The sequence below is a fragment of the Capricornis sumatraensis genome, chromosome 4, assembly GCF_032405125.1.
Source record: "Capricornis sumatraensis isolate serow.1 chromosome 4, serow.2, whole genome shotgun sequence".
In the NCBI taxonomy this organism is placed as follows: domain Eukaryota; kingdom Metazoa; phylum Chordata; class Mammalia; order Artiodactyla; family Bovidae; genus Capricornis; species Capricornis sumatraensis.
In genome coordinates this window covers 38,162,506-38,187,654 of record NC_091072.1, presented here as the reverse complement: position 1 = coordinate 38,187,654, position 25,149 = coordinate 38,162,506, and the positions used below count along the sequence as shown (strand labels likewise).

At 46.2% G+C, this 25,149-nt stretch overlaps 4 protein-coding genes across 4 annotated transcripts; 3 read left to right on the top strand and 1 right to left on the bottom strand.

Moving 5' to 3' along the window:
• Window positions 1-2,882: 2,882 nt before the first annotated feature.
• Window positions 2,883-4,610, bottom strand: LOC138078547 (beta-defensin 105-like). The gene is made up of 3 exons (XM_068971390.1): window positions 4,541-4,610; window positions 4,189-4,230; window positions 2,883-3,010 (listed from the first exon to the last, which is right to left on the bottom strand). Exons 1-3 carry the CDS (start codon window positions 4,608-4,610, stop codon window positions 2,883-2,885), a joined length of 240 nt encoding a protein of 79 aa, XP_068827491.1.
• Window positions 4,611-7,330: 2,720 nt separating this feature from the next.
• Window positions 7,331-10,080, top strand: LOC138078546 (beta-defensin 15-like). The gene is made up of 2 exons (XM_068971389.1): window positions 7,331-7,379; window positions 9,926-10,080. The coding sequence occupies exons 1-2, from the start codon at window positions 7,331-7,333 to the stop codon at window positions 10,078-10,080; spliced, it is 204 nt and encodes a 67-aa protein (XP_068827490.1).
• A 4,331-nt stretch (window positions 10,081-14,411) lies between these two features.
• On the top strand, window positions 14,412-17,124 carry LOC138078545 (beta-defensin 104A-like). Its single transcript, XM_068971388.1, has 2 exons — window positions 14,412-14,491; window positions 16,872-17,124. Exons 1-2 carry the CDS (start codon window positions 14,412-14,414, stop codon window positions 17,122-17,124), a joined length of 333 nt encoding a protein of 110 aa, XP_068827489.1.
• Window positions 17,125-18,614: 1,490 nt separating this feature from the next.
• On the top strand, window positions 18,615-23,455 carry LOC138078544 (sperm-associated antigen 11B-like). The gene is made up of 3 exons (XM_068971387.1): window positions 18,615-18,669; window positions 19,667-19,813; window positions 23,322-23,455. The coding sequence occupies exons 1-3, from the start codon at window positions 18,615-18,617 to the stop codon at window positions 23,453-23,455; spliced, it is 336 nt and encodes a 111-aa protein (XP_068827488.1).
• Window positions 23,456-25,149: the final 1,694 nt, after the last annotated feature.

The following is a 25,149-nucleotide window of genomic DNA, read 5'->3' as shown; positions in this document are numbered from 1 at the left end:
TGTAGGAAGGACCGGGTGTCTCAAGGCAAAAGAGGTAACTGAAGAGAGAAGTTCTAAAAGGAGCAAAGTATGGAAGAGAAGAGAGAGCAAGAGGAAGAAGGGAAATTTGTGAATGGTTGAACATATATGAGAGGTGCCCTCTGAGACCATAAGCCATCTGACTCTGGATGCTGTTTAGGGTAATGATTAAGGTAATAGCAGGGCACAACCACTGGTCCTCCACTCTGTAGGACTCTGAGACACGTACATGAATTCTGTAAAAGAGCATTAGTTCAGATCCAGAATAGTTTCAGTTTTTGGAGTCAGGCAGTATGGGATGTGGGATGAGTAAGGAGTACCCTGGCTTTGTGATGTTCTATGAGTCATCAGCTGCATGCTCACTGTGGAGATCTGGGGAGAAGGACCATCCTCTGGCAGATGGTGACTCACCCAGATTTTTAGGATCAGATCCTCCACTTCCCACTTCCCTGAATTGTTTCCTGTGAGAATGAAGGAAACACTGTGTAGAGTCCCACAAGCATTCTGTCTTAGATCAACTGATCAAATGTACATAGTCAGGCTCTGTTGTCTGATTTATTTACATTCATGTCAGACATGAAATGGTACCCACACCAGAAGCTTGAAGAAATAATTTAATTTGGGCAGGTGGTGATAAAGTGTTGGAAGAACTGAACTTGTAGAATGGGAGCAGTGAGGCAACCCTAACATTAGCCACAGCTGAAATACCCCTCTGCCGGATGGTTGGAGGAAAAACAAGAGGCTCTGGTGTGAGCTCAGGAGCAAGGACGAGACGGTGGGAGCTGGGCCTGAAGCAGGACTTCTGGTGAGGGAGGTGAGGATGCAGAAGCTGAAACCAAGAGAGATAGCGAGGGAGGGAAACCCTGAGTTCTCCTGTTCTCTTATCCACCATTCAGTTTCCAGGCACTTGCAATAGACTGATACCAGCCAGAAAAACCAGAAAACTTAGAGAATGTACTTTGCAGACAATATGCCAGTTATACAGAGCAAAGTAGGAAAAAGACAGGCATGGATCTGAGCGCAGAAAGACCAATGAGGCCATGGTCCTCTCAAATGTGGAGCAACATAGTCACATATTAAAATTGAGTGAGCAAGTTTGAGTAGGGCCTTTATTTTGACCTTTATTTTGTGAACTGCAAATTTTTTCATAAGGCAAAGTTATAGAGTCAACCATTTATGCATATCCCATGTTGAACACTTTAAATTAATCTGTACCATTTCACCCACTGGCAGGAAGAGAAGGGCTTCCTTGGTGCCTCAGAAGGTAAAGAATCTGCCTGCAATACTGGAGACCTGGGTTCGATTCCTGAGTTGGGACGATCCCCTGGAGGAGGGCATGGCAACCCACTCCAGTATTCTTGCCTGGAGAATTCCATGGAGAGGGGAGCCTAGCAGGCTACAGTCCATGGGATCACAAGGGAAGAGAAACATAAAGTTGGTGTCCTGGACCTTAACTGAGTGGATGTGAAATGTTTTTGAAAAAATACACATCATACACTCTCTAACACCTGTTGTCCTGTGTCTTCTTGATTATAGCCATGCTGAGTGGTGTGAGGTGTGGTTCTGAGTTGCATTTCCTTGAGGAGTAGTGATGTTAATCATCTTTTCAAGTACCCGTTGGCCATTTTAATGCCATGTAGATGGACCTTGAACACGTTATGCTAAGTGAGATCATCAAAAAAAGACAAGTACTGAAAGCTATCTATTATATGTGGACCCTAAAAAAGCCAAACATGTAAAACACAGAGTAAAATGGTAGTTACCAGGAGATGGGAGTGGAGGGCTGAAGTCAATGTTGTTTAAGGGCACCAACCTGCAACAGGTAGTAAATAAGCCATAAAGATCTAATGCACAGTGTAATGAATACAGACAATTTTGCTGAGAGACTAAAACTTAATTATCCAAACAGTAAAAAGAAAGGATAAGTATGTCCTGTGATAGAGGTACTCAACGTCACTACAACAGAATCATATTATAAGATAGAAATGTATCAAACTAATATGTATGTCTTGAATTTACATAGTTTTATGTCAAAGATAGTCAATAAAAATACACCATAAGTACTAGAGTAAGTGAGTGTCAACATATTGGTACAAAAAGAAATGACGTGGAAAAAAGTAATTTGTTACAGAACTGTAACTCCATTAACAGTGATGTGGATGCCATGTCCCTTTATTCTGTGTTAGAATTAGTCCATAGGGATGAATACACAGAACGTGGTGGTGGTCGGCACACCCTTTGCTGGTTTCCAGCTAGGACCTTGAGCAAATGACAACCTCCCTGGTCTCAGTTTCTTCAAATATAAACGAGGACAATAAAATCTCCCATATAAGATGTTTGTGAGTCGTATGAGAAAAGTACGCAGGCAAGATTCATAAGTTATAAGGGACTCTATAAATATATAGTAATAGTATCTGACTGTGTGAGTAGCTGTTAGGTACCAACTCATGTCTTGACTTTTTTTAAATTTAAGTACAGTTGGTTTACAGTATTACATTTTTTCAAGTGTACCACATAGAGATTCTATGTTTTATAGATTATACTACATTTAAAGGTATTATAAAATATTTTTATTTCCCATGCTGTACAATATATACTTATAGCTTATTTGTTTTATACATAACAGTTCATACCTCTTAACCCCCCAACTCCTACTCCCCCCTTTCCTTCCTTCTCTTTCCCCACTGGCAACCTTTTTAGAGATTATCTTCAAAAAAAAGCAAAGGACCAAAACAAAGGGAGAAGGAAATGAGAATGATCCTGAATTCACACTCACTGTGTGACTAGGTTAAGCTACATAACTTCTCTCCACGTTCCTTGAACCTCCAGTCCCATTTCCGAAGCCAGAAGAGAGCTGGTGTGGCTTACAGGATCCTCTGCCGGCAACAGAAAAAGTTCACTTTGCAATTTCCAACAATCTTCTCGTCCTCAGCGCATATCTTCCTGCATTTGCCCCGACCGAGCCAGCACGGCTCACAGGGAGACATATCACCTGCACCAAGAAAGAGCTGCTGACTTGACCTTCCTGAGGACTCTCTGGGAATGGGGGAAGGCCCCAAGGCCAAAGAAGAAGGGAGGGTTTGTGCTTATGACTATAAAGAGTGTTTTCAAGAAACAGCCTAGACTTCTCCAAAGACCTCCACTTCTTTTCAGAATAGAGTTGGGGAGTTTAATGTTTAAGCAAGAGGAAGATGCAATCCTTTCTCTGTGTGTTTAACAACTGCATGGGTCAAAAGTATAAGCACAGTTGGACAATGTCATGTATGTTACAGACTATTAAAAAATACATACCTGATGCTGCTGCAAAAGTCACAAAATGAAAATGGGAGAGAGATCTTGTGGTTTTGAAAGATCTTTGAGGGTAGAGTTTCAAGACTTAGGTTCAGTTTTGTTTGGGCCAGGTAATGGCCATGTGTCCTCACTAAACTGCTTAGTCTCGTCCTCCATAAAAATGATGATTACGATAGTATCTGCCTCAAAGGGATGTTTTGAAGATCAAATGACATAAAGCGCATAAAGTTGTTAAGAGCTTGCCTGGGGCATAGTAAGCACTCAGCGACAGAGGCAACCTCAGTCGCTCTCCCACTCTGAAATTCTGTCTGAACACTTTTAAATGTTGTTTAGAATTACCCAGGAATATTTCTTTCAGTTCTGTTTATACTATGCTTTTTTCCTATACTGGGTGAGTTTACAAAAAAGATCACTGGGCTATTCATTATGACCAAGTCATCTGCAGTGGTGATGGATTTTCACTGAACCACCCTGACCCCCTTTTTAGACCACTGGTATACATTCAGGACACAGTTTACTGGATTTAGGAGCAGAGGCTGTTAAGAGTTGGGTAAGCGTGCTCTCAGAGCAGTGTTAATTGGCTGGTATAAGCTTGGTCCTGTGACCTTGGTTTAGTTAGTACCATGATGTCATGAGAACAGCCATGAAATCCAAAGCACCATGACAAAAATGACAAACCAGTAACAAAGAGGTTTCTCTGTGAAATGGAAAAATCCAGATATGATGCTTAGAACAAGAGGAAGAAAAGGTGGAGTTAGTCTGGATATCAGTTGGTCTGGGATATCAGGCAGTTCTATTTCCACGGCTTCCTTGTCTCTGGGAGTTCAAGATACCTGACAGGGCCAGAGTTCCTAAAAGTAAAAAAGGGATTTATCTTACCTGCTGAAAGTGGCTGGGAATACTGGAGTCCTGCCTGGCACCCTAAATTCAAAACAAAGCACATTTTGAATATGAAAACCAATGCAGGGAAATAACACTGGGAAAACTCTTACACAGAGGTTGAATCTTATTCTATTTTTGAAGGCTGGAACTCCTGGTATCCAATAAGTTTCTTTTTTTTTTTTTTTTTTTTAAGGAATCATAGTTTGCTTTTAGAAAATGCTATTGCTAGTTCAAGACTTGCCATGAGAAGTGCAGTGGGGAGCTGACTGTCGCTCTTCTTCAGGGTGGCGCATAGAAGTCATCAAGCTTTATGATCTACCCCGTCAAAATCCCATCTACTCTCGTTTACCTGACAGAAATTGAGCCAACATGAAGAAAAAGGCCAAGACAAAATAAAACATCTTCCTGCTCGGCGCCATCTCTGCAGGAGGACTCTTCAGAAGGGAGATTTGTGATTCCTTTGAGAGGACGAGAGGCTCCCTTATATTTGAAAGTAATGTGATGTGCTCTTGGTCAGTGAAGTGAATCCATAAAGAAAGTACACTTACATGCTCCGTTTCCCAGGATCAAGGACCAGGGTGATGCCCTTGGCCTCCACCGGTCCTTGTGTTGGGGGAATGCCTTCTGGGCTGGTAGAAGGGACGCCAGGCCAGGAGCTGAGAGACCAAGGCAGCTCAGCCCTGGTGCAGGGAGTAGGGGGAAGCCCCAGCCCACTCTCCCAGCTCAGCGAGCTCATCTGTCGAGCAAGGACCAGCTCACAGTTATTGAGAGTGAGCACAGTCACTCTCCTACCTCTTCCGGCTGGTCTGAGGATCTGGTGTGATGATGACAAGAATGAGTTGAACACGTGGAATGCTCCCAGGAGCCCTGGTGCCCTGTGAGAGCTCGAGAAGCGTAGAGTGTCACTTCCCTAACTTTCCCAAGGAGAAAGGGAGGGGTAGCAGTCATTTTGCCTAGTTATTTCTGAGTCCTTGAACCTGTAACAACCCCACTGAGAAGACCAAAGCCATAACTACCACATCTCTTTAATTCATTAAGAACACGGGTATTGGGACTTCCTTGGGGGTCCAGTGGTTAGCACTCCTTGCTTCCACTGCAGGGAACCTGGGTTCTATCCCTGGTTGGGGAACTAAGATACCACAAGCCTCAAGGTTTGGACAAAAAAACAAGTAATGCTATGAAAATGGATGAAATAACCTAGGGAGCTAATAGACCAAACACACACACGTGCAAAACCATGGGTTTGAAAGTGAAGTGAAGTGAAGTGAAGTCGCTCAGTCGTGACCGACTCTTTGCGATCCCATAGACTGTAGCCTACCAGGCTCCTCTGTTCATGGGATTTCCCAGGCAAGAATACTGGAGTAGGTTGCCATTCCCTTCTCCAGGGGATCTTCCCAACCCAGGGCTTGAACCCGGGTGTCCCACATTGTAGACAGATGCTTTACCGTCTGAGCCACCAGGGAAGTCCTATGGGTATGAAAATTATACCCATATACCCATATCAGGCTTCCCTGGTGGCTCAATGGTATAGAATTTGCCTGCCGATGCAGGAGACATGGATTCAGTCCCCGGTCTAGGAAGATCCCACATGCCCCAGAGCGACCCAGCCCGTTAGCCACAACTACTGAGCTTATGCTCTAGAGCCCGTGCTCCACAGCAGAAGCCGCTGCACCGAGGTGCCCCGCACCGCAACTAGAGAGGAGCCCCGACTTGCCACAACTAGAGAAAGCCCGCATGCAGCAATAAAGACCCAGCGCAACCAAAAAACAAGTAAATAAATTTAAAACATCAACGAGATGACAAGATAATAAGATAAATGAAACTGTGTATCACTGAAAATATCCAGAAGTTTGTCTTTCCTTGGGGGGCTTCAGTCTGCTTAGGGGAGGTTGGAAGGAAATAGGAGAAAACACATTGTTTTGGTGAATCATTCCTAACTGGATATGCATAAAGAAATATCTAACAAAAACATGCTGACAAAGGCCAAAGATAGATAGGATATTCCCCAGTTGCTTTTTAAAATGCAGTTTTTAGTCTGGAAAAATTTTAGATTTCCTGGAAAGTTGCAAAGACAGTATAGAGTGTGACCACCTACCCACTACCCCCAGCGCCTCCAATGTTAACGTCCATGTTGAAAGTTACTCATGTTAATAACCGTGGTTCACTTGTCAAAACAGAGAAAGTCACAGTAGGACATGACTACGTGGTAAACGCCAGGATTCCAGTTTCTCTGATGTTTTCTCCTGACGGGGACTGGGTTTGGGGTTTGGAGAAGGAGAACAAAGGGTGGTGTGTCCTTCCCAACCCATTCATCACTTCAGGGTTACATGATGCGAATGTGACGGACCCCTCCCGAGATGACCTTGACCACCTGTCAGGCTGTCCTGCCAGGCTCCCCCAGTCTTACGTGACTGTTCTTCTTCCACAGTCTCTTCTTTGAAAGCAACTCACTTTCCTTTAAACTGAAATAATTAAGCTCCAGCTCCTGGATCGGGAGCATCCACAAGTACCGACTGGAATTCTTCTGCTCAGAAACATGTCTGTTTTCTCGAATGTATTTATATGTTCTGTCACTTATTGATATCAGCAGAACAGGAGGAAGTGAACTGGTGAACTTATCCAGATCACATATGAAAACCACCTTTGCATAACATAGCTTTTGAGGCGTTTGTGGTTGGCTTGTTGTCGATTTAATTAATTTCTATGGGAGTATAGTTGCTCTACGTTGTTGTGTTAGTTTCTGCTGTGCAGCAAAGTGAACCAGTCATAATGTATGCATATATCCCCTCTTTGGGGGAGCTCTATGGTTGTTTCAACAAATACTTCTAGGGTATCTTGACATTAGCAGTCATCATAGCAGCGGGGCGATGCGGATGGATGCATAGCCCCCTAATTCCACGTTGTCCTAAAGAGAGGCATTGCGCTCCCTCTCTCCCAAGGGGGAGGGTTAAAGTGGACAGCTCAGGTCTCCCTCTCCCCCCAGGTGTCCGTGGGCTACCTTGAGAGGAGCGCAAGCACATCTTTGCCTCTGCCACGCCTCACCGATCAAGAGGCTATCGGGCTGGAGAAATTTATAAATGTGGGTGCTTGCTGCTCCTGTCTCGTGGTCACTGTGCTGATCTCTCGAGACCTGCAAGTCATGAGGACGTCCCTCTTTCTCTTTGCTGTCTTCTTCTTTCTGGCCCCAGGTAAAACAAGCACTTTGGTAGGGAAGGTTATTGGAGGTGGAGGCCCGGAGAGAGGATCTGTCTCAGTGAGCTCCTGGGCACAGTCAGCTCTAGAATGCTGTGAGCCCCCTTGGCCAGGAGCCCTGCAGAGGGGACCAGAGGCTATTTTCCTCTAATGCCTCTGCTGCAAATCCTTTGCATTTGTTGTTGTCTAGGATGGGCTGTCACAGGTTTGAAGATATCATGATATGCCAGGAAAGATACCTTTTGGTCCTCCCCAGTCTTACACTCACTAACAAAAACTTGGAAAAAAAATTAAAAGCAAGGTTAGCCATTGATGGATCTCTTATAAAATAGTTGTGATAGAGATTAAGACCGGGAGGGGAGAGAGACAGAGAAAGGAAGAAATGGATGAGAAAGGGGGTGGAGCTTGGAGACACTGTGTATCACGCTGGTCGTGGTGTTACCACTTAAAACAGGAAAGCTTAAAGTGCCGTTCCTTAATCACAGGCTGTAATGCTGGATGCTGAGACAAAGCCGTCATGTAATGAAATGCACTTTTCTCTCCAGTGCCAGAGCCTTTAAGGGAGTCTCCGTCTTACCTCTAATTTAGTGATATTCATAGCAAACCTCTTTGGCTTGGAAGGCCAAGCCAAATACATGTTACATACATGTTACATAATTCAATACATGAATACATGTTACATGTATTTCACAGCTGTAGAAGTTAAACTTTAAATAGCTGAGCAGCTCTTCAAAGTTCTGCGGAGAAGCAGGAGGGAAGCCAGGACATGAAGCTGGATCTGTCTCACCCCAGGGAGGGGAAAGGTCCTTTCCCAATCAGAACCCCGGTCATCGACCCCGGGACCTCCAAGGGCTCCATTTGGATCCCACTCAAAAGTATAGTCCCAGGCTAGGCTCGTCCCACATCCCGGAGAGGTGATCGAAGGGCTTTCTAGAACAGACAGTGAGTCCGAGTTTGTACCTAATACCAGTGATACCCCTGACATGATGCTCAGAAGTCCCATGGCAGCTGCGCATGTCTCTGGCCTGCTCTGCAGTTACCCTGTGTGAGCGGATTCTAGGGCAAGTGCGCATGTGGGGATCTAGCACCTGAGCTGTTCCTTCCACTGGCTTTGGTGGACACGTTGGAAACTGACCAAGGCACCCTTTCTAGATCACTCATACTTAATAAACACAAGATGATATACTATAAAGTTATCTAATGTAACTAAATGAAACTGACCTACCAATGAGCCATGCGTCCACACACAGGCACGGGGTTATGTCACCCTCTAGATGGTGTCTGTGATGATCCGGAAGAAGCCCTGTAGGCACGAGGATGCATGCTCATTCCAGAGCCGTTCTCTTTCTGGGCCATCACTGTGAACTGGACCTAATACAAGGACTCTTGTCAGAGTGAGGTCCAGCGCCCCTGGCCTGAGACAGCCCTCTACTGTTAGGACGGCAGAAGGAATGTAGTTTCCTGGGGTGGGAGCCAGCGTTCACTGAGCTTTGAAATACTGGGGTATTTAAACTTATAAACTTACATGCTGATGCTCATATGATTAGCACATATGCTGACACTAATCCATCTGGTTTTAATTTTATAGGTATGTGAATTAGGTGCCTTTATAAGTTGACATGAATTGCAATTTGTGTACATCTGACACTTTCATTACATACACCCAAATTGTGCAACTCTAAAATGTTGATACTGCTAAGATGCACTGCCTGGGGAATTCTCTGGCAGGCCAGTGGTTAAGACTCTGTGCTTGCACTGCAGGGTCACGGGTTTGATCCCTGGTTGGGGAAGTAAGATCTCGCATGGGATGGCATGGCCAAAAAAATAAAAAATAAGCAAAACAAAATGTTAAGAAAAGAAAAGATCCACTGCCTGTCTTTAAGTTGAAACTGGCTACTCCAGTGATTGCTCTTCCTCGAGTACTAAGGCCAGAACTGGCCTCCCGTGCAGAGCAGCAGAAGGAAAGTCTGGGAGAACCACTCCCAACAGAGTCCACCTTCCTGGTCTTCAACACTTTTGATGGAATGTGGTGAGAAAATGAGACTGAGCCTCTTAAAGCAATCTCTCCACTTCTATCCACTACAGTAAACGTTTTGCTTTCTATGCATTTACTTCTTTTCAGTGCAGTCCTGGGACATCTCCCCAGCCCCGGGTCTTGCTCCACCCTCACCAAGTAGCACTTCGAGAGTGTGTTGGGGAAGCTTACCAACACCGGTGTTTATAAGAACAAGTTGATGATGTCCCAACAGATTTTGATAAAAGAACATTAGCTTCTGTTTCCCAAAGTTCCCCCTACCCCCCCAACCCAACGTAATCCAACATGCTGGAAGACGGATCTGTCCTTCCTGGCCTTTCATCCTGTGTGACAAAACGACAGGAAAGTCAAATGGGAAACACTCCCTCACTGCCATCTCACTTACCGAGATGAGGCACTATAACAACTCATAAAGAAATCCTCGTTGGTCAATTAAATGACTGTACCTGGTAAGTAGGCATCTGTGAGAGAAGAGTTAATCCAGGTGGCTCTTTCTTCCTTGTGTAGCCAGGAGTGGATTTTTTGACGAGAAGTGCTTCAAGCTTAAAGGGAAATGCATCGAGTCTTGTCAGATAAATGAAGAACTTATAGGTCTCTGCCAGAAGTCTCTGAAATGCTGTGTGGCACTCCAACCATGTGGGATAAATAAGGAAGGCAGTTAAGATCCCAAAGCAACACGGATGACCCAGCTTCATCTTGCCTTTACACTGGCTTCCAGTAAGAAGACACTTTAATAAAAATAAATGGCTGTCTTTGATCCCTTTGTCAAGTGTTTCACTTAGAAGGGGAATATGAGTAGCTAACCTTGATGGTTCCCGACTCTTGGCTTAATTTTCTGTAGTTTTTTGATAAGGGGCTTGTCCCTAAGCCACCTGATATTTCTTTCTAAAAGAGGACTAGAAGTTATTGTAGTCAACAAACCTCTAGTTTGCTCTCAGGCCGTCGTCAACCTCTACCAACCTACTGAGATAGATAGATGACAGATAGATGATGGGTAGTTAGAGAAATGAACACATATCTAGACAGATAATTATATTAATGATATATGAATAGACACTCAATTTATCAAGGACTATCCTGTGTTACACACCTGTCTAAATTTATCATCCTGACTCCTTGCTTTTAATTGTAGTTGGAGACAGTTCCTATGGACTTGTTCCTTATCTATAAGTCTGGAATTGAATTTGCTGATGGGCACAGAGATTGTCAATATCTCTATAATTGCTAGTAGCTCCAGTGACCAGGGTTCTGGTCCCACATTGACTTTCTACTATTTTCCTAGGAACTGGCTAACCGCCAGATCACCTTCTGACTCTAGACTCTCATGTTATCTAGTTCAGTCCTTATCTGAACTAAGGAATGGGAGAGCTAAGGACTCATGACAGGTAAGGACTCCCTGTCATCTTCCCTAGGCTTAAGATCCAACCTGGGTTCCCTGCTGGGTCAGAAATCTTGCCTTACTTCCCTTTTAATTCCTCAAGGTCAATGTGCTTAATTCTATTGGAACCAATGTCCCTTTTAATGACATCTTTCTGTTTCGAGACAACTGTGGAGTCACACATGACTGCAAACAAATAACACAGGAACATCTTCAGCAGTTGGGGCTACACAAAAAGTTCTTAGACTTGCTAAAAAACCAAGATCCATAAAAAGAAAATACACGCGATCTCGCAAAATTTGCTCTGCAAAATATCCTGTTAAGAGTTTGAAAAGATGAACTGTGGATTGGGGATAAGTGTCTGAAAACCATATATCCAAACAAATAACTAATATCAAGAATATATCAAGGACTCTCAAAACTCATTAGTAAAAACAAACAAAAAGCAACCCAATTGGAAAATAAACATGTGACGGATATTTTACTGACAGATGTTAAATATCATTAACATTTAGAGAGTTGCAAATTAAAATCACAATGAACCGTTAATATACTCTTACCAGAATGGCAAAAATAAAAATAAAAATAAATTGGTGACCACTATTTCTAGACAATCCTGGCTAGAATGTGGACAGGCTAGATCCCTCTTATGTTGTTAATAGAAATGTGGACTGGTGCAGGCATTCTGGAAAAGAGCTTGGTATCCTCTTTAAAAACTTACACTTCTGGCACCCAAAGGACACGGCAGTTGTACCCTAGGACATTTATCTCAGACTATGAGAACGTGTGTGAGGTTTTATGTCAGTCTGGCTGGGAGTTGGGCTGAATTGACTCTTTATTGCAGCTGTAGGTGTCAGAAGTTTCAGCTTCCTCTGACATCCTTGTTTTTGTCTTCCCTGGTATTTTTGGTTTCCCTGGAAACGACAACTTTTTATTTATATTTTATTTAACTTTTTATTTTGTACTGCAATATAGCTGATTGGAGGAGGGCATGGCAACCCACTCCAGTAAAAGAGCTTCCCTGGTGGCTCGGTGGTAAAGAATCTGCCTGCAAGGTAGGAGACCCAGGTTGGATCCCTGGGTCAGGAAGATCCCCTGGAGGAGGGCATGGCAACCCACTCAGGTATTCTTACCTGGAGAATCCCATGGACAGAGGAGCCTGACTGGCTACGGTCCATAGGGTTGCAAAGAGTCAGACATGACTGAAGCAACTTAGCATTCATAGCTGATGAACAATGCTGTGATAGTTTCAAGTGAACAGTGAAGGGATTAAGCCAACCTCTTTGTGACCCTGTGGACTGTAGCCCTCCAGGCTCCTCTGTCCATGGGATATTCCAGGCAAGAATACTGGAATGAGTTGCCATGTCCTTCTTCAAGGGATCTTTCTAACCCAGGAACTGAACCCATGTCTCCTGCATTGGTAGGCAGATTCTTTACCACTGAGCCACCTGGGAAGCCCATACATGTATCCATTCTTGCCCATCTCCCCTCCCATCCAAGCTGCCAAATATGTCGAGCAGAATTCCGTTCTACACAGGTCCTTTTTTGTTATCCGTTTTAAACGGAGCAGTGTGTGCATGCCCGTCACAAACTTCCCCTGGCAACCGTAAGTTCATTCTGTTTCTCTTTTGTACATAAGTTCATTGGTATCATGTCTTTTTAGATTCTGCATGTAAGAGATGTCATATGATGTTTCTACTTCCCTGTCTGACTCACTCCACTCACACAAGTCCTTTTTAAATAGATTGTATATGCAGCTTTTGTATCTGTGACCTGCTGTTCCTACACTGGAGCCCCGTGGATATAGGGAAGGGAAGCAGTTTATAATCTTACAATTAAAGCCCAGTCCTCTCCTGCCCTGTGTCTCTGCAGGGCCACCTTTACAAGTATTTCTCACACTATCCGCCCTCCTCTTCCCCACACTGAGGTGAGGCAGGAAGGCTGGTGCGGTGAGCCCCTTCTTCAGGATGGTTGTGGGTCTAGTGATGCTCTCCCCGATGAGTGAGTTCTTGTAGTGAATTCTCTGGACATATTTCACACTATTACTCTTCCTTTCTTCCTGCCAGAGTCAGTGGGGGTGTGTGTTTGGTTTTTCCACTGGGATAACTTGGTGGATTTCCTGGAGTTAAAACCCAGGAGAAGGGGCTGGATCTTGGCCTGGGGCATTCAGGACTTTCCACCTCTCCTGCTCAGACTCTCACAGCTTGTCAGACCTTGAATTTAGGCTGTCTTTTCCCTGAGGCTCATCATCAAAGATCACTAGCCTATGCTGTTGACTGGAGAAGGAAATGGCAACCCGCTCCAGTGTTCTTACCTAGAGAATCCTGTGGACAGAGGAGCCTGGTGGGCTGCCGTCCATGGGGTCGCACAGAGTCAGACATGACTGAAGTGACTTAGTATGCATGCTGCTAAGTCGCTTCAGTTGTGTCTGACTCTCTGCAACCCCGTAGATGACAGCCCACCAGGCTCCCCCATCCCTGGGATTCTCCAGGCAAGAACACTGGAGTGGATTGCCATTTCTTTCTCCAATGCGTGAAAGTGAAGAGTGAAAGTGAAGTCACTCAGTCATGTCCAACTCTTCGCGACCCCATGGACTGCAGCCTACCAGGCTCCTCTGTCCATGGGGTTTTCCAGGACAGCACTGGAGTAGGGTGCCATCGCCTTCTCCGTGCATGCAAGCTGTTGACGGTCAGGCAGAGTCCATGGATTACACCCATGGACGCTCCATTTTGTCTGCTGCGCTGCAGTCCCAGGCTCTTCTGATCCGCCCCCACCTCACCTCCAAAGAGGTCAGGCCCAAGACAGGGTCGTAGACTCTCCCTGCCCAGTCCTGCTGCCCCTCCTTTAGCCTCCGCAGGCACATGCTGTGTCAGCGTCTTTCTCTCCTGATCCCTTTCAAAACCTGCTCCTTGGAGATGCCCGTTGTCCTCATCCCACAGGTTTTCTGTCCCCGAAATGTGCTGAGCTCTCTCCCACCTTCACACCATCCTTCTCTTTCACAGTATGTGCTTATCGATCTCTGTATGTTTGTTTCAGAGTGGTCCTGGGAATGACAGACTGCGTCCCCATTTGCCTCGGCTATAATGTCAACAAGAAGCCCCAGGATGCAATTTACCTGGGGCAATTTAATGCCAGTTGAACTGAAACAGAACTGCAAGTCCTTTCATCTGAATCAAAGAATATCTTAAAGAGATCATCTAGATCCAATTCTTGTTTCAGATGGGGAAACAAGTGGAGGCACAAACAACTCCTCATCGAGGGTCTTTCCCCCCCTCCCCATCCTGAGCACTGTCTCCAGGCCACTAGGGCTGTCCCTAGCACCTGCCTTCATGCTGCATGGGTGCTCACCAGGAAATGCTGCTTTTTAAAATTCTTCTGGCCATGTTGCACCGCATGTGAGATCTTAGTTCCTGGACCAGGGATCAGACCTGCATCTCCTGCACTGAAAGCATAGAGTTTTAATGACTAGACCACCAAGGAAGTCCCAATAAATGCTGGTTTTGATAAGCGTGGGCAGTCTACAGCATCGCTATGCCGTAACCAGAGCTGTTCCTCTCCTGCCCTGTGGTGACCCCTGCAGACACAATTCTGTGTCTCTCCAGCGACCAAGGGACCATGAGGATCCTTGTCCTGCTCTTACCGCTTTCCTTCTGCTCTCCCAAGCTTCTCCAAGTAAAAAGAGACTCTCAGCTAGAAACCCAGGGAACTGCAGAGGACAGGGGGTGAAGAAAAAGCTTGACTAAGAATAAACATCCTGCAGGGGCTGCAATCTTCTTCCATCAATCTTCAATCTCAGCCCTCCCTGACTGAGACCAGGAGTAATCTGGAGTGAAAGGCTGGGCTGGTGTACACCTCCCGGCAGCGAGCTTCATGACTCAGAAATGCAGGGAGTTTAAATGTCACTGGGGGATTCACTAACCGTCCTGACTGCATTGCAAGACAGTTGCAGTTATTCACTTGGGATTTTGTGGAAAGAGATGCCTGCCCCTCCACTTCCCATCAATGTCCCCCATCTGCTCCTGAACACCTTCGATCTGCACAGAAAGGGACCCCACTCACACTCCTAAAATTTTAATATCAAGTCTGAGGGTTAGGATGAAGAGAAATGCTGTGATTTCAGTAGGCAGAACAGAAATGTATGGATAACACAAATAGCAGGTGCCTCTGGACACTGCTGAGAAAGTTTCTAAGTTACACTGAGACGTTGGCAATCTCCTGACCACTGTGGTAATCTGTGTACCCAGAGGCAAACCATTAGCCTCAGCAGGGACTCCAACTCCCGCCTCCTAAAGGCTGAGCCAAATGCTCCACAGCACAGTGAGGGCAAGTCAGGTCCTCCGAGCCTCAAGTCCAGCTGTGCTGGGACGACACCGATTGTTTGACTCGGAGAAACTCCCTGATCCTCTCCAAACCATTTGGTGGATTTTCAAAGCTCCAAAGGGTACTCAACCTTGTCCCTATCTAGAGTGAGTTCCTGCAGTAATTCATGTGGGTTATTTCTTTATCCTGGAGGATTCATGTTTAGCTTAACTCTTCCTTGCTGTTCTTTCTTTCTGGGCTGTTTCCCACAGACACCTCTTTGAAGTCCTGCTATCAGCATATTCTAGGCCTGTCAAAGTATGGTGGTAATTTATTTATCAGAAACCAGCTTCCCTTTGACCTGTGATCACAAGACGAAGAACCTGTTGCCACAGAAACCTGGGTCTGGGGTCCCTCCAGGACCAGGGGATGTTCACATTGAGCTGGTCACCATTGCCTGAGTTTGGCTACTGAGGGCTGGGGCAGGGTGACCACTAGAGTCTGAGCCTGAGAAAGGCCCCGGGACGCGGGCGATGTTGGGGGAGAGTGGGGGAGTGGAGTCCAGACTGCCATGACCAGCCGTCCACATCTCCGCCGCTCCTCCTCTCGGTGACCCTGGCTCTTACGTACCTGCAGCCCCTTGAAATGCCCATGAAGCAGGAAAGGGGGTACATAGGAGGGTGATCCATTATATAAGAAAGACCTAGGATCACTGGGTCTACCCTGAAATGCACTCGTCTGGTTCCTGCCCAAGGCAGGAAGCACTGGCTGTAGAGGCGCCTCAGGCAAAGTCCCGGAGGGATGCTCTTCCAACCCACCATCCACCTTCCCACCATCACCTGTGCTTCAGGGCTCTCCTGGCTCCGCTGTGAGATGCGACCAGCTTGTCATGTGAGCGCTGACTGTTCAGCCTCAGAGCACACACTGAGTGAGGAAACCGCCTCTCTCGCTTCTGCTCTCGGTCAAGGGTCACAGGATCAGGATTCCACCTCCTTCTCCCCAGTCCTATACTCCTCTACTCACTCCAGTCCAGTCTCTCCAGGCATGTGCCCAGCAGGTCACTATGAAGCACACGTGTGTACCTGTCCTGGGTGTGCAATCGTGAGCATGAACACAACATCCTCCTCCCACTCAGGGAACCTGGAATTCAACTGAGAAGACCAAATTACTGAAAATACACACACACAAACACACTATTTGGGATACAGGTTATGAAATAATAAAAAAAATTACATCAGGAAGAGAATAGTTCTGGGGCACTGAGCCACATGAGGAGGACCAGGCAGAGTTCCCTGCCATTGACATTGAGGTAGAGAGCGGAAGGTTCGGAGAGGTTATTTGTGGGAAGAGGAGGAAAGTGTTCCAAGCAGAGGGAAGGGGGTGAGGGAGGGGACCCTGAGACAGACAGGGGCTGGTGTGCAGGAGCCCGCGGAGTCCAGGGGGCTCTGGATGTGGGGGAGCGAGGGCCGCTGGGGAACAGCTGGAGTCTGAAGAGAAGGCCCAGGCTCTGAGCAGCCAGCTCTGTGGGCCAAAGCTAACAGGCTTGGCTGGATTTAATACAAAAAATTAATAGCAAACTTTTGCAAGGATTTTAAAAAGAAGTGTGACACGAACCAATTAACTTAAAAATAAATGAATAATAAAGCCGTGCTGGAAGCAAATCAGATGGTGAGGCCGATCAGCGAGGACGGTGGAGGGGGTGGGGTGTCCGGGGAGGTACAGTTAATCACGCCCTGCCTTATTCTGTTCTTTAGTGGGAAGTGACCTTGACGCAGGCAGGATATGCGGCTACGGGACTGCTCGCTGCCGGAGGAACTGTAAGAGACAAGAGTTCAGAGTTGGAAAATGCCCCAACACCTATCCGTGCTGTTTGAAAAAGTGGAATGTCAACTCACTGAATCCTCAGAAGGACGGAAAGCCGAAGGGAGCTTGGCTCCTAGAAATGGCCGCCAGCCAGACCTCTGAGCCTCCCTTCTCTGGGCCTTCCCGCTGGACCGTCCCCAGCGGAACCAGCCGTCTGGTTGAGTGAGGACCGGCCGAGGGCGCGCGCGCGTGCGGAGCCGAGGCAGGAGGCGCAGTGAGCACAGGCCTCTGCCTGACGGCGGAGGGCAGCAGCGCAGCTTACATGACTGTCTCAGAGCACTTCAGAAGGTGAGCCAGAAGCGAGTCCAGTCCGCCACAAGCCTAAGTGAACATCATTTTATTCTTGTGCCTGAATCATACTGATTGATCTTGTAATATTGGGTTTCTTTTCTGATCAGCAGTTCTGCTCAATAGTTATACGTGTCTTTTATTAATTAAAATGGAATAAATCAATACTGAGTGCAATTTGTCTGGCATACACTGCAATTCAAAACACAGACCTCCAGGGAGACAAACCAGAGATGCTCTGTGAGAAGGGTTGACCTCAGTGGATGTGTGTGGAGGGTTCCATCCGGCAGATGGCAGCAGAGAGCGCTTCCGACCCTGGCGAGGTGCGCGCTCCCGGCCTCCTTAGCCTGAAAAGTGAGGTGTGATAAAACACTGGACCTGGGGTTCCTGCCCAAACTGTACTTCACTGAGTAGTCCAGCTAATAAATGAAGGAGGGGTGATACAGATTATCAGTATTTTGCAAACACCCAGGGAAAGAGTGATCTGCTAACGAATGTCAACAGCCAGTAAAATGAGAACAATAATCCCGCATTTGGTGTCTCCTAATAGAGATACTCAATGCCACCTATGAGCTGTGAGGCTGATTGTGCCCTTTCTCCCCAAAATGAAAAGTGACCCGTCCTGTTCGTGTCACCCAGCGTCAACATGGACTCAGTCTTGTCTCTTCCTCAATAAGCTCCCCTTCCTGGGTTGTCTCCAAAAACACTCACCATGTTCTATCACATCGTTGGAAAATACTTTGAAATATATAACTCGGGGAAAAGAACTTTTTTTTTTTTTAATGTGACCAGAGGGCTCTTACCATACTTGGAAAATTCAGTGCTAACTCCTTAACACAGTTTAAGAGCCAACCAGAGTTTAAATGACGCTGGTCTGCTCCAGTCAGAGTTGTTTTCTTATAGGCAAAGCAAACATGTAGAAATAAGTTGCCCATATACTGTAAAACTTGCATCATTTTTGAAGATACATTCTGAGGACAAGATAGCAGTACTGTGACAGCTTTATTTATGTCGTTTTAACGAACAGCAATGCATTAGCCATCAGCACTTGAAACCAGTGATTTTCCCTTAATGCCATTTTTCTTGCCTCTCTCCTCTTCCTCCTCCTCCTCTGACATATCTCATTCACTAAACCTACCCAAGGCATTCAGGCATATTATTCACTTCCTGAGAAAAATGGCTCAATGTTTGTTCTGCTAGCGGTGGGAAAATAATGCATCTACCTGTGTGCTTTTGTGAGTAGGAAGTTACTGCGGCTGCAGCCCCTCCCAGCCAGCACCCCCAAGCCTGGCTATAAAGGAAGCCCTCCCTGCCGCCCACCCGCCCTCAGCCAGCCCTGGACATCAGGGCTGCAGCCTCCTCGGCGACATGAAGCAATTCCTCGCTCCATCCACTCTTCTCCTTGTGGTTCTGCTCTTTCCAGGTAAATCAGAAACGGGACCTGGGCCTGAGGGCCAGGGTCTCTCTGCGATGGTCATTTCCAGGGTAGGAGTCCCCTGGGCCTTGAGCAACTCAGCTCTGGGAACCCAGCTCCTGGTGGGTGGCTCAGCAGGGGTCTCTGCCTGAGTTTGTGAGCAACACTTTTTTTTTTGGTGCGCCCCGAAGCTTGTGGGATCTTAGTTCCCAGACCAGGGATCAAACCCATACCCCCTGCATTGGAAGGCGGGGTCTTAACCACTGGACGTCCAGGGGAGTCGTGTCAATGACACTCTGAAGGTGCTGGTGGCGCAGCTTCCCAGGAGAGAGGCTCCCAGCGCTGACTGTGCTTTTTCATCCTTTTAGCACCTCCTTCCCTTACAGAGAAGGACAGTGTGTGTCAGGAAGGACCTTGACATTCAGGGGGTCTCTACGACTACCTTGGTGACAGCCTGGCAGCTGCTCAGCTTAACTTCCATGGGGACTCAAGCTCCACTACTTCCCATTTCAGACATTGCTCCTCTCTGTCTCTGCCTCTCACACACACAGGTCACGTTTGCCCCTCTTCCAGCCCACTCCATCCATCCGCCCCTTGCTGTTTCTGCAGCTTTATTGAGGTATGGTCCTCGCACAGGGCGCTGCACCTACTTATGTGCACAATGTGATGAGTTTGGACGTGTGCAAACACCCGTGACCCTGTCCCCATGGCCAAGGGGGTGGATGCCTCTGTGCCTCCCAGAGCTTCCATGTCGCTCTCTGTGCTGGTGTTTTCCTGTGGTTACAACACTTAATGTGAGATCTTCCCACCCAGCAAGTGTGGAAGCGCACAGGCTGTGTTGTCACCTAACCTGGACAGCAGGCCCGGGATGTGTCCGTCCTGCATGACCACTGATGGATGATTCCCCAGCCCCTCTCACTTCCACTCTTTGCTCATCGCTTGGAGCATAAGCCCCTCGCTCTCCTGGGTCTGTAAACATTCTCTGCTGTGTGTTTACCCTGAACAGGACTTTCCGGAGTCACACATGCTAACCACCAGGACCCCGAGGGTCCCAGGAAACAAGAAGAATCCCCGGGACGGGGAACAAACAGGTCTCACCCACTTCACCACCAAGTAAAGCGCTACCTCGTGCCTCGCGAGCCCCCCTTCCCAGGTAAGTGACAGAGCCCGGGATGGGTCAGTCCATGCGCAGGACCTTCAGAGGAAGAGTGGATGGGAGGTGACTGTGGGGGCCTGTGGGCTGAGCGGTGGAGTGTCCTGAGACGATATATGCATGACATAGTCTGCTCTGCCTGTGGGGAAAGTTAGGGAGGGGTATGACAGCCCCCCAGTGCAGGACCCCCGAAGGTCTTGTGAAATGTGGAAGCATCAGGCAAAGAGAGTGCAAGCAGAGTGTGACACAGTTGGCTTGGAGACTGACTGTGATGCTCTCAGAGTGGTCCACAGGCTGTGATCTGCCTGCTGGAGGTTCTGGACCGCATGACTTCTGTGTCCCCAGTGTGCTTTCCCTATGTCTCCAAAGTCACGTGCAAACTAGTGGAGAATGTAAACCTGAGCAGAGAATTAGAGATCAGCTGCCACGTTCACTGTGTAAAGCCCAACAGGCAAAGCAGGACTTAGCATGTTTCAGGTTCAGTAATGATGTCTTGTGGAGAAGGAAATGGCAACCCACTACAGTATTCTTGCCTGGAAAATCCCATGGATGGAGGAGCCTGGTGTGCTACAGTTCATGGGGTCACAAAGAGTCGGACACGACTGAGCGACTTCACTCACTCACTCACTCACTCACTCAATGATGTCTTGAGTCAATACTCAGGTGAATTGGCTTTGCTTCATGAAAACAGTGCTCAGTGGACAAAATATTGTTATAAACTTGCCTTTCTGGTACAGAATCGATCATAACACTGGATCGTTTTTTCCTTATAACTTACGGAGGCAATCCAGAAGACTAGGACATTATCACAAACAATAATGATAATATTTACATTCTGCTCACTTAATGTGGGTCTGTTCCAACTGCTTCCCATAATTTCATTTAATCTTCATGATAGGCTTAGGAGATAAGCCCTATTATTGTCCCTGCTTTGCAGCTGAGTAAACTAAGAAGAACAAGTGGGCTGTCCCGAGGGGATGGCAGAGCTGTTAGCAGCTGGGCCAGCCAAAGGTCTCCAGATACTCTGCCATCTTTCCTCCGGTTGCTCCTACTGATTGGTTAGAAGATTCCAGGGCCAGAAGCTTCTAGGACCAAAGTATGTTCCACCTGTTTTAATTAACAGGACAATGATTTGTGTATAATGAGCACCTGCGGTGTGCTGGGTGCTTTGCGAGAACTCACATACACTTAGAAGATAGGCTCTATCACCTCCTTTTGAAGGTCAGGCAACTCTCAGCTCCTTGAAGAGTTTCTTTCTTAAATCACGGTCACCTAAGCAGCAGAAAAGTCGTGTGGATTCAGAACTTCTTCCCCCAGAGCCTGCAATATTATCTTCTCTTGTTTCCACTCCGAGTACTAGTTTTCTGAATGTTTTAGAATTCATTTTGGTGACTAGAGATGCAGACTGAGCGGGGGTCTGGACTGTGTGTGGGTGCAGTGAGAATGAGCTCCTCGGTTGGGTGACAGGTGTGTGTCGCTTCTTTCTCCCACTGGAAGGACCTGAAGAGGACAATCAGACAGTACAAAGGCCTATTCCAGAAGAACCTGAAGGCAAGCGACCTGTGTCATCCTGAGACTGGGGCATTGGAGGGATACAGTAGCTCCCCTAAGACAGGATGATTTTGAGTAGCTCTGAACACTAGACAAAGCCACAGAGTGAACACAGAGAGAGTGTTGGATCCCCCAAAGAAAGGGATCCCTAACGATGACTGTTGTGCAGCTTTGGCACGGGGCACCCTAAACACGACATTTCTCAGCGGCGTTGAGACAATTCTGGGGTCATCTGCCATCGAAGCCATAATGCAAACAATCTTTGGATTGTGTTGGGGTTTAACTCAATGGTTAACAGATCTGAGGAGATAACTCTCTCTCTTGGAAGAAGCAGAGCTATATACCTGGTCTTGATCTTACAGTTTTGAACTCGAAACCATGAACCTTACGGGGTGTTGAAAACAATCAAAGACAGAGGAGCAGACCATGGCAACGTCTCTGGGGTCCCCAGAGGAGGCAGGTAGAGAAGTCAGTGGAACTGTTGTCCATTAGGATTAAAGTTTCAGTGATGCTAGAGGTGTGCTGTGCGTCATAGAGCCTAGAGCTAATGGGGCGGGCTGTGCATTTAAACAATTGTTAAGCGAGTAGATCTTATGTTCTCACCACAAGAGAAACAAAAACAAAACAAAAACACAGGGACACAGGGAAATTTTTGGAGGTGATGAATGTGTTTATGACTTCGATTATGGTGATAGTATCAGGGTTTCTTTCTTTCTTTTTCTTGCAGGGTGGGGGCTGGCTGTGTTGCATGGCTTGCAGGATCTTAATTCCCCAACCTGGGATCAAATCCAGGGCCTTGGCAATGAAAATACTGCGTCCTAACCACTGAACTGCCAGGGAATTCCCTACATTCAGGTTTTTATAGGTTAAAAAAAAAAGACTATTGTTCTGAAAATGAAGTGATAAGAAAATAGTTTGATGGATCAATTGATTCATTGATTTAATCAAATAATTGTAAGGCTTATTGAGGACAGAAATTAGGACAGGAAGAGGGTAACACCTCTTCAGATCTCAACGGTCAAATCTCACATCAGTGGCAAGTGCCTCTGATAAAAAGAGCACCCTGGGCATGGTATCCATCAGAAACCTTCCCCACTTACTTCTAAGTCTCTGACATTGTGCCTCTGCTTTCATTGTGTTCATCAACTTTTTCTTTTTTTAAAAAAAATTTATGTATTTCTTTGGCTGGGTCAGGTCTCAGTCATAGCATGCAGGAGGTTTAGTTGCTCAGAGGCAGGTGGGATCTTAGTTCCCAGATCAGGGATCAAACCTATGTGCCTGCATTGCCAAGTTGGATTCCTAACCACTGTACCACCAGGGAAGTCTCCCAGCTTTTTCTTTCATCATTGCACCATAATATATTATTTAAGAGAAAAATTTGTTTACCAATTTCAGTACTTGAAGTACCGAGTAAGATATCAATACAGTTCCTCCCGTAACTTGACTCATGTTTAAGTTATCGGATCCAGGCACTATCTCACAGCAGTGGGGAGAAAGCACATCTTGTAAACTCTTTGAGTGCTACCCTCTGCCGCCCCTGCTTGCCGGGCCCAGGTGTGTCACCTCCCTCAAAGGGTGGCTCCACCCACTTTCCTCAGGGACCTCTGCACTTAGGACGCGTCTCGTGAGGCCATAGTACGTCACACTTGGCCTCACCAAGTCCTTCTTTGTCCCTCTACACAACTTCTAGATTATTTAAAGTACAACCTTTGTGTCCTAAAGTATCCCTCACCATTTCTGTTGCCAATTGCCTCTGAATTGAAAGTTCATTTTTCAGGGAGAGTGAAGGTGACTCTTAAGCCAGAATCAAGGATCTGAGTTTGATGGTAGATCGTAGACAAAGAAGTCTATTTCCTATCCCTTGCCATTCTCCACCGTACGCCTTTGGGTTAAGATAACTAGTGTTTGGTCCTTGAGATGGTCTTACGATGCTAACGTTGACTGTTTCTTTATACAGATACAGAACCAGGATTCAAAGTTGTCAGGTGCATAAAAGGCGATGGCAAATGTCAAAAATTTTGTAATTACATGGAATTCCAATTAGGATATTGCTCTAAAAAAAAAGATGCCTGCTGCTTACCTTTGAACTGAGGTGTTGACATGGAAGCCAAAACTCTGTCTGCTGCCTACTGGGCCATCAGTCCTAATGCAGGTGTTTTGGACAAAAGCTGAAAGGCTGAGCAGAGAGGAACTGGGGTTTTGTCGATGGCACCAGTCTAAACTTTCACTGGAGCAGAGGAAAAGATGAAAACTGCTGCACGTGATCTTCTGACGTGATCTTGGAGAAAACCGCTACCTTGAGATATACAATATTTTCCAGATCAACACAATTTTTACTGGTAGATGTGGATGTAATAAACTCTCCCAGGAAAATATTCAAATCATTTGTTCTTTTATTTATTTATTTATTTTATCATTATTATTATTATTTTACTTTACAATATTGTATTGGTTTTGCCATACATCAACATGAATCCCCCATGGGTGTACACGTGTTCCCAATCCTGAACCCCCCTCCCACCTCCCTCCCCATACCATCCCTCTGGGTCAACCCAGTGCACCAGCCCCAAGCATCCTGTATCCTGCATCGAGCCTAGACTGGCGATTCGTTTCTTATATGTTATTATACATGTTTCAATGCCATTCTCCCATTAGCAAATGAAACAACTGACAAACAACTAATCTCAAAAATATACAAGCAGCTCCTGCAGCTCAATTCCAGAAAAATAAATGACCCAATCAAAAAATGGGCCAAAGAACTAAATAGATATTTCTCCAAAGAAGACATACAGATGGCTAACAAACACATGAAAAGATGCTCAACATTACTCATTATCAGAGAAATGCAAATCAAAACCACAATGAAGTACCATTTCACGCCAGTCAGAATGGCTGCGATCCAAAAGTCTACAAGCAATAAATGTTGGAGAGGGTGTGGAGAAAAGGGAACCCTCTTACACTGTTGGTGGGAATGTCCTTTTATTTTAAACATATTTTTGAGTTCCTCCTTTGGTTCCTAGGCACTGGGGAATGTAATGAATTGGAGGTAGGACTATGTGGGGAGAAAGATATCTCAATAAATAAAAACAAGAGGATGCTACTTATTCTAAAATGTGCGTGTATCCAGCATGTGGGGAAGATAAATACAAACAGAATTAAGAAAGGGTTCCTGAGAAAATTTGAGCAGGATTTTGGAGTATGATTAGGAGTTTGTTAAGTGAAAGAGAAGCAGCGATTCTCAGGCAAAGGGTGCAGTTGGTAGAAGTTGCGGAATCTTGAAAGAATTATTTGGTAAGAAAATGTGGAAAAGCTCAGCATAACTGTAGAAGAGAGGGACTGATTACAAGTATCACACGAGGAGGATACAGGAAAAGTGTGTGACATTGTCAAAAAAAGAACAAACATTATACTAAAGACTTGAGACGGTTAAACAAGAGAAGGTTCCCAGGTGCTTCAGGGGTGTGAACATAATCATACTTGAGTGTTGGAATGTTTATTCCAACAAAAGAATTGGGCCTGGACTGGAAATGTGGGAGACCAGAGGCCAGAAAGGGAGAGATGCTCCTGCCAGTGGAGGCCACGGTCAGTGACTGTAGTGGAGACAGTGCTTGAAGAGGGAACAATTAAGGTGTTTCTGCAGAGACTGGGGTTACACCTTTGGTGACGGAGGAGAAGGAAGGAAGGGAAAAAGTCCTGGGGATCAGGCAACATCAGGAACAAGGTGAGCAGGAGGAGCAAGGGGCTGCCTAGACGGGTCTAGGGAATGTTGGATTTGAAGCCTGCAG

Coding starts and splice junctions, on each gene's coding strand:
- LOC138078547 (XM_068971390.1), bottom strand. CDS start 4,610: ATGGCGCCGAGCAGGAAGATGTTTTATTTTGTCTTGGCCTTTTTCTTC. Junction 4,231..4,540: donor GTTGGCTCAATTTCTGTCAG/GTAAACGAGAGT, acceptor TTTTGAATTTAG/GGTGCCAGGCAGGACTCCAG. Junction 3,011..4,188: donor TTCCCAGCCACTTTCAGCAG/GTAAGATAAATC, acceptor TTCTTGGTGCAG/GTGATATGTCTCCCTGTGAG.
- LOC138078546 (XM_068971389.1), top strand. CDS start 7,331: ATGAGGACGTCCCTCTTTCTCTTTGCTGTCTTCTTCTTTCTGGCCCCA. Junction 7,380..9,925: donor CTTCTTCTTTCTGGCCCCAG/GTAAAACAAGCA, acceptor TTCCTTGTGTAG/CCAGGAGTGGATTTTTTGAC.
- LOC138078545 (XM_068971388.1), top strand. CDS start 14,412: ATGAGGATCCTTGTCCTGCTCTTACCGCTTTCCTTCTGCTCTCCCAAG. Junction 14,492..16,871: donor AAAAGAGACTCTCAGCTAGA/AACCCAGGGAAC, acceptor CCTTGACGCAGG/CAGGATATGCGGCTACGGGA.
- LOC138078544 (XM_068971387.1), top strand. CDS start 18,615: ATGAAGCAATTCCTCGCTCCATCCACTCTTCTCCTTGTGGTTCTGCTC. Junction 18,670..19,666: donor TGTGGTTCTGCTCTTTCCAG/GTAAATCAGAAA, acceptor TACCCTGAACAG/GACTTTCCGGAGTCACACAT. Junction 19,814..23,321: donor TCGCGAGCCCCCCTTCCCAG/GTAAGTGACAGA, acceptor TTCTTTATACAG/ATACAGAACCAGGATTCAAA.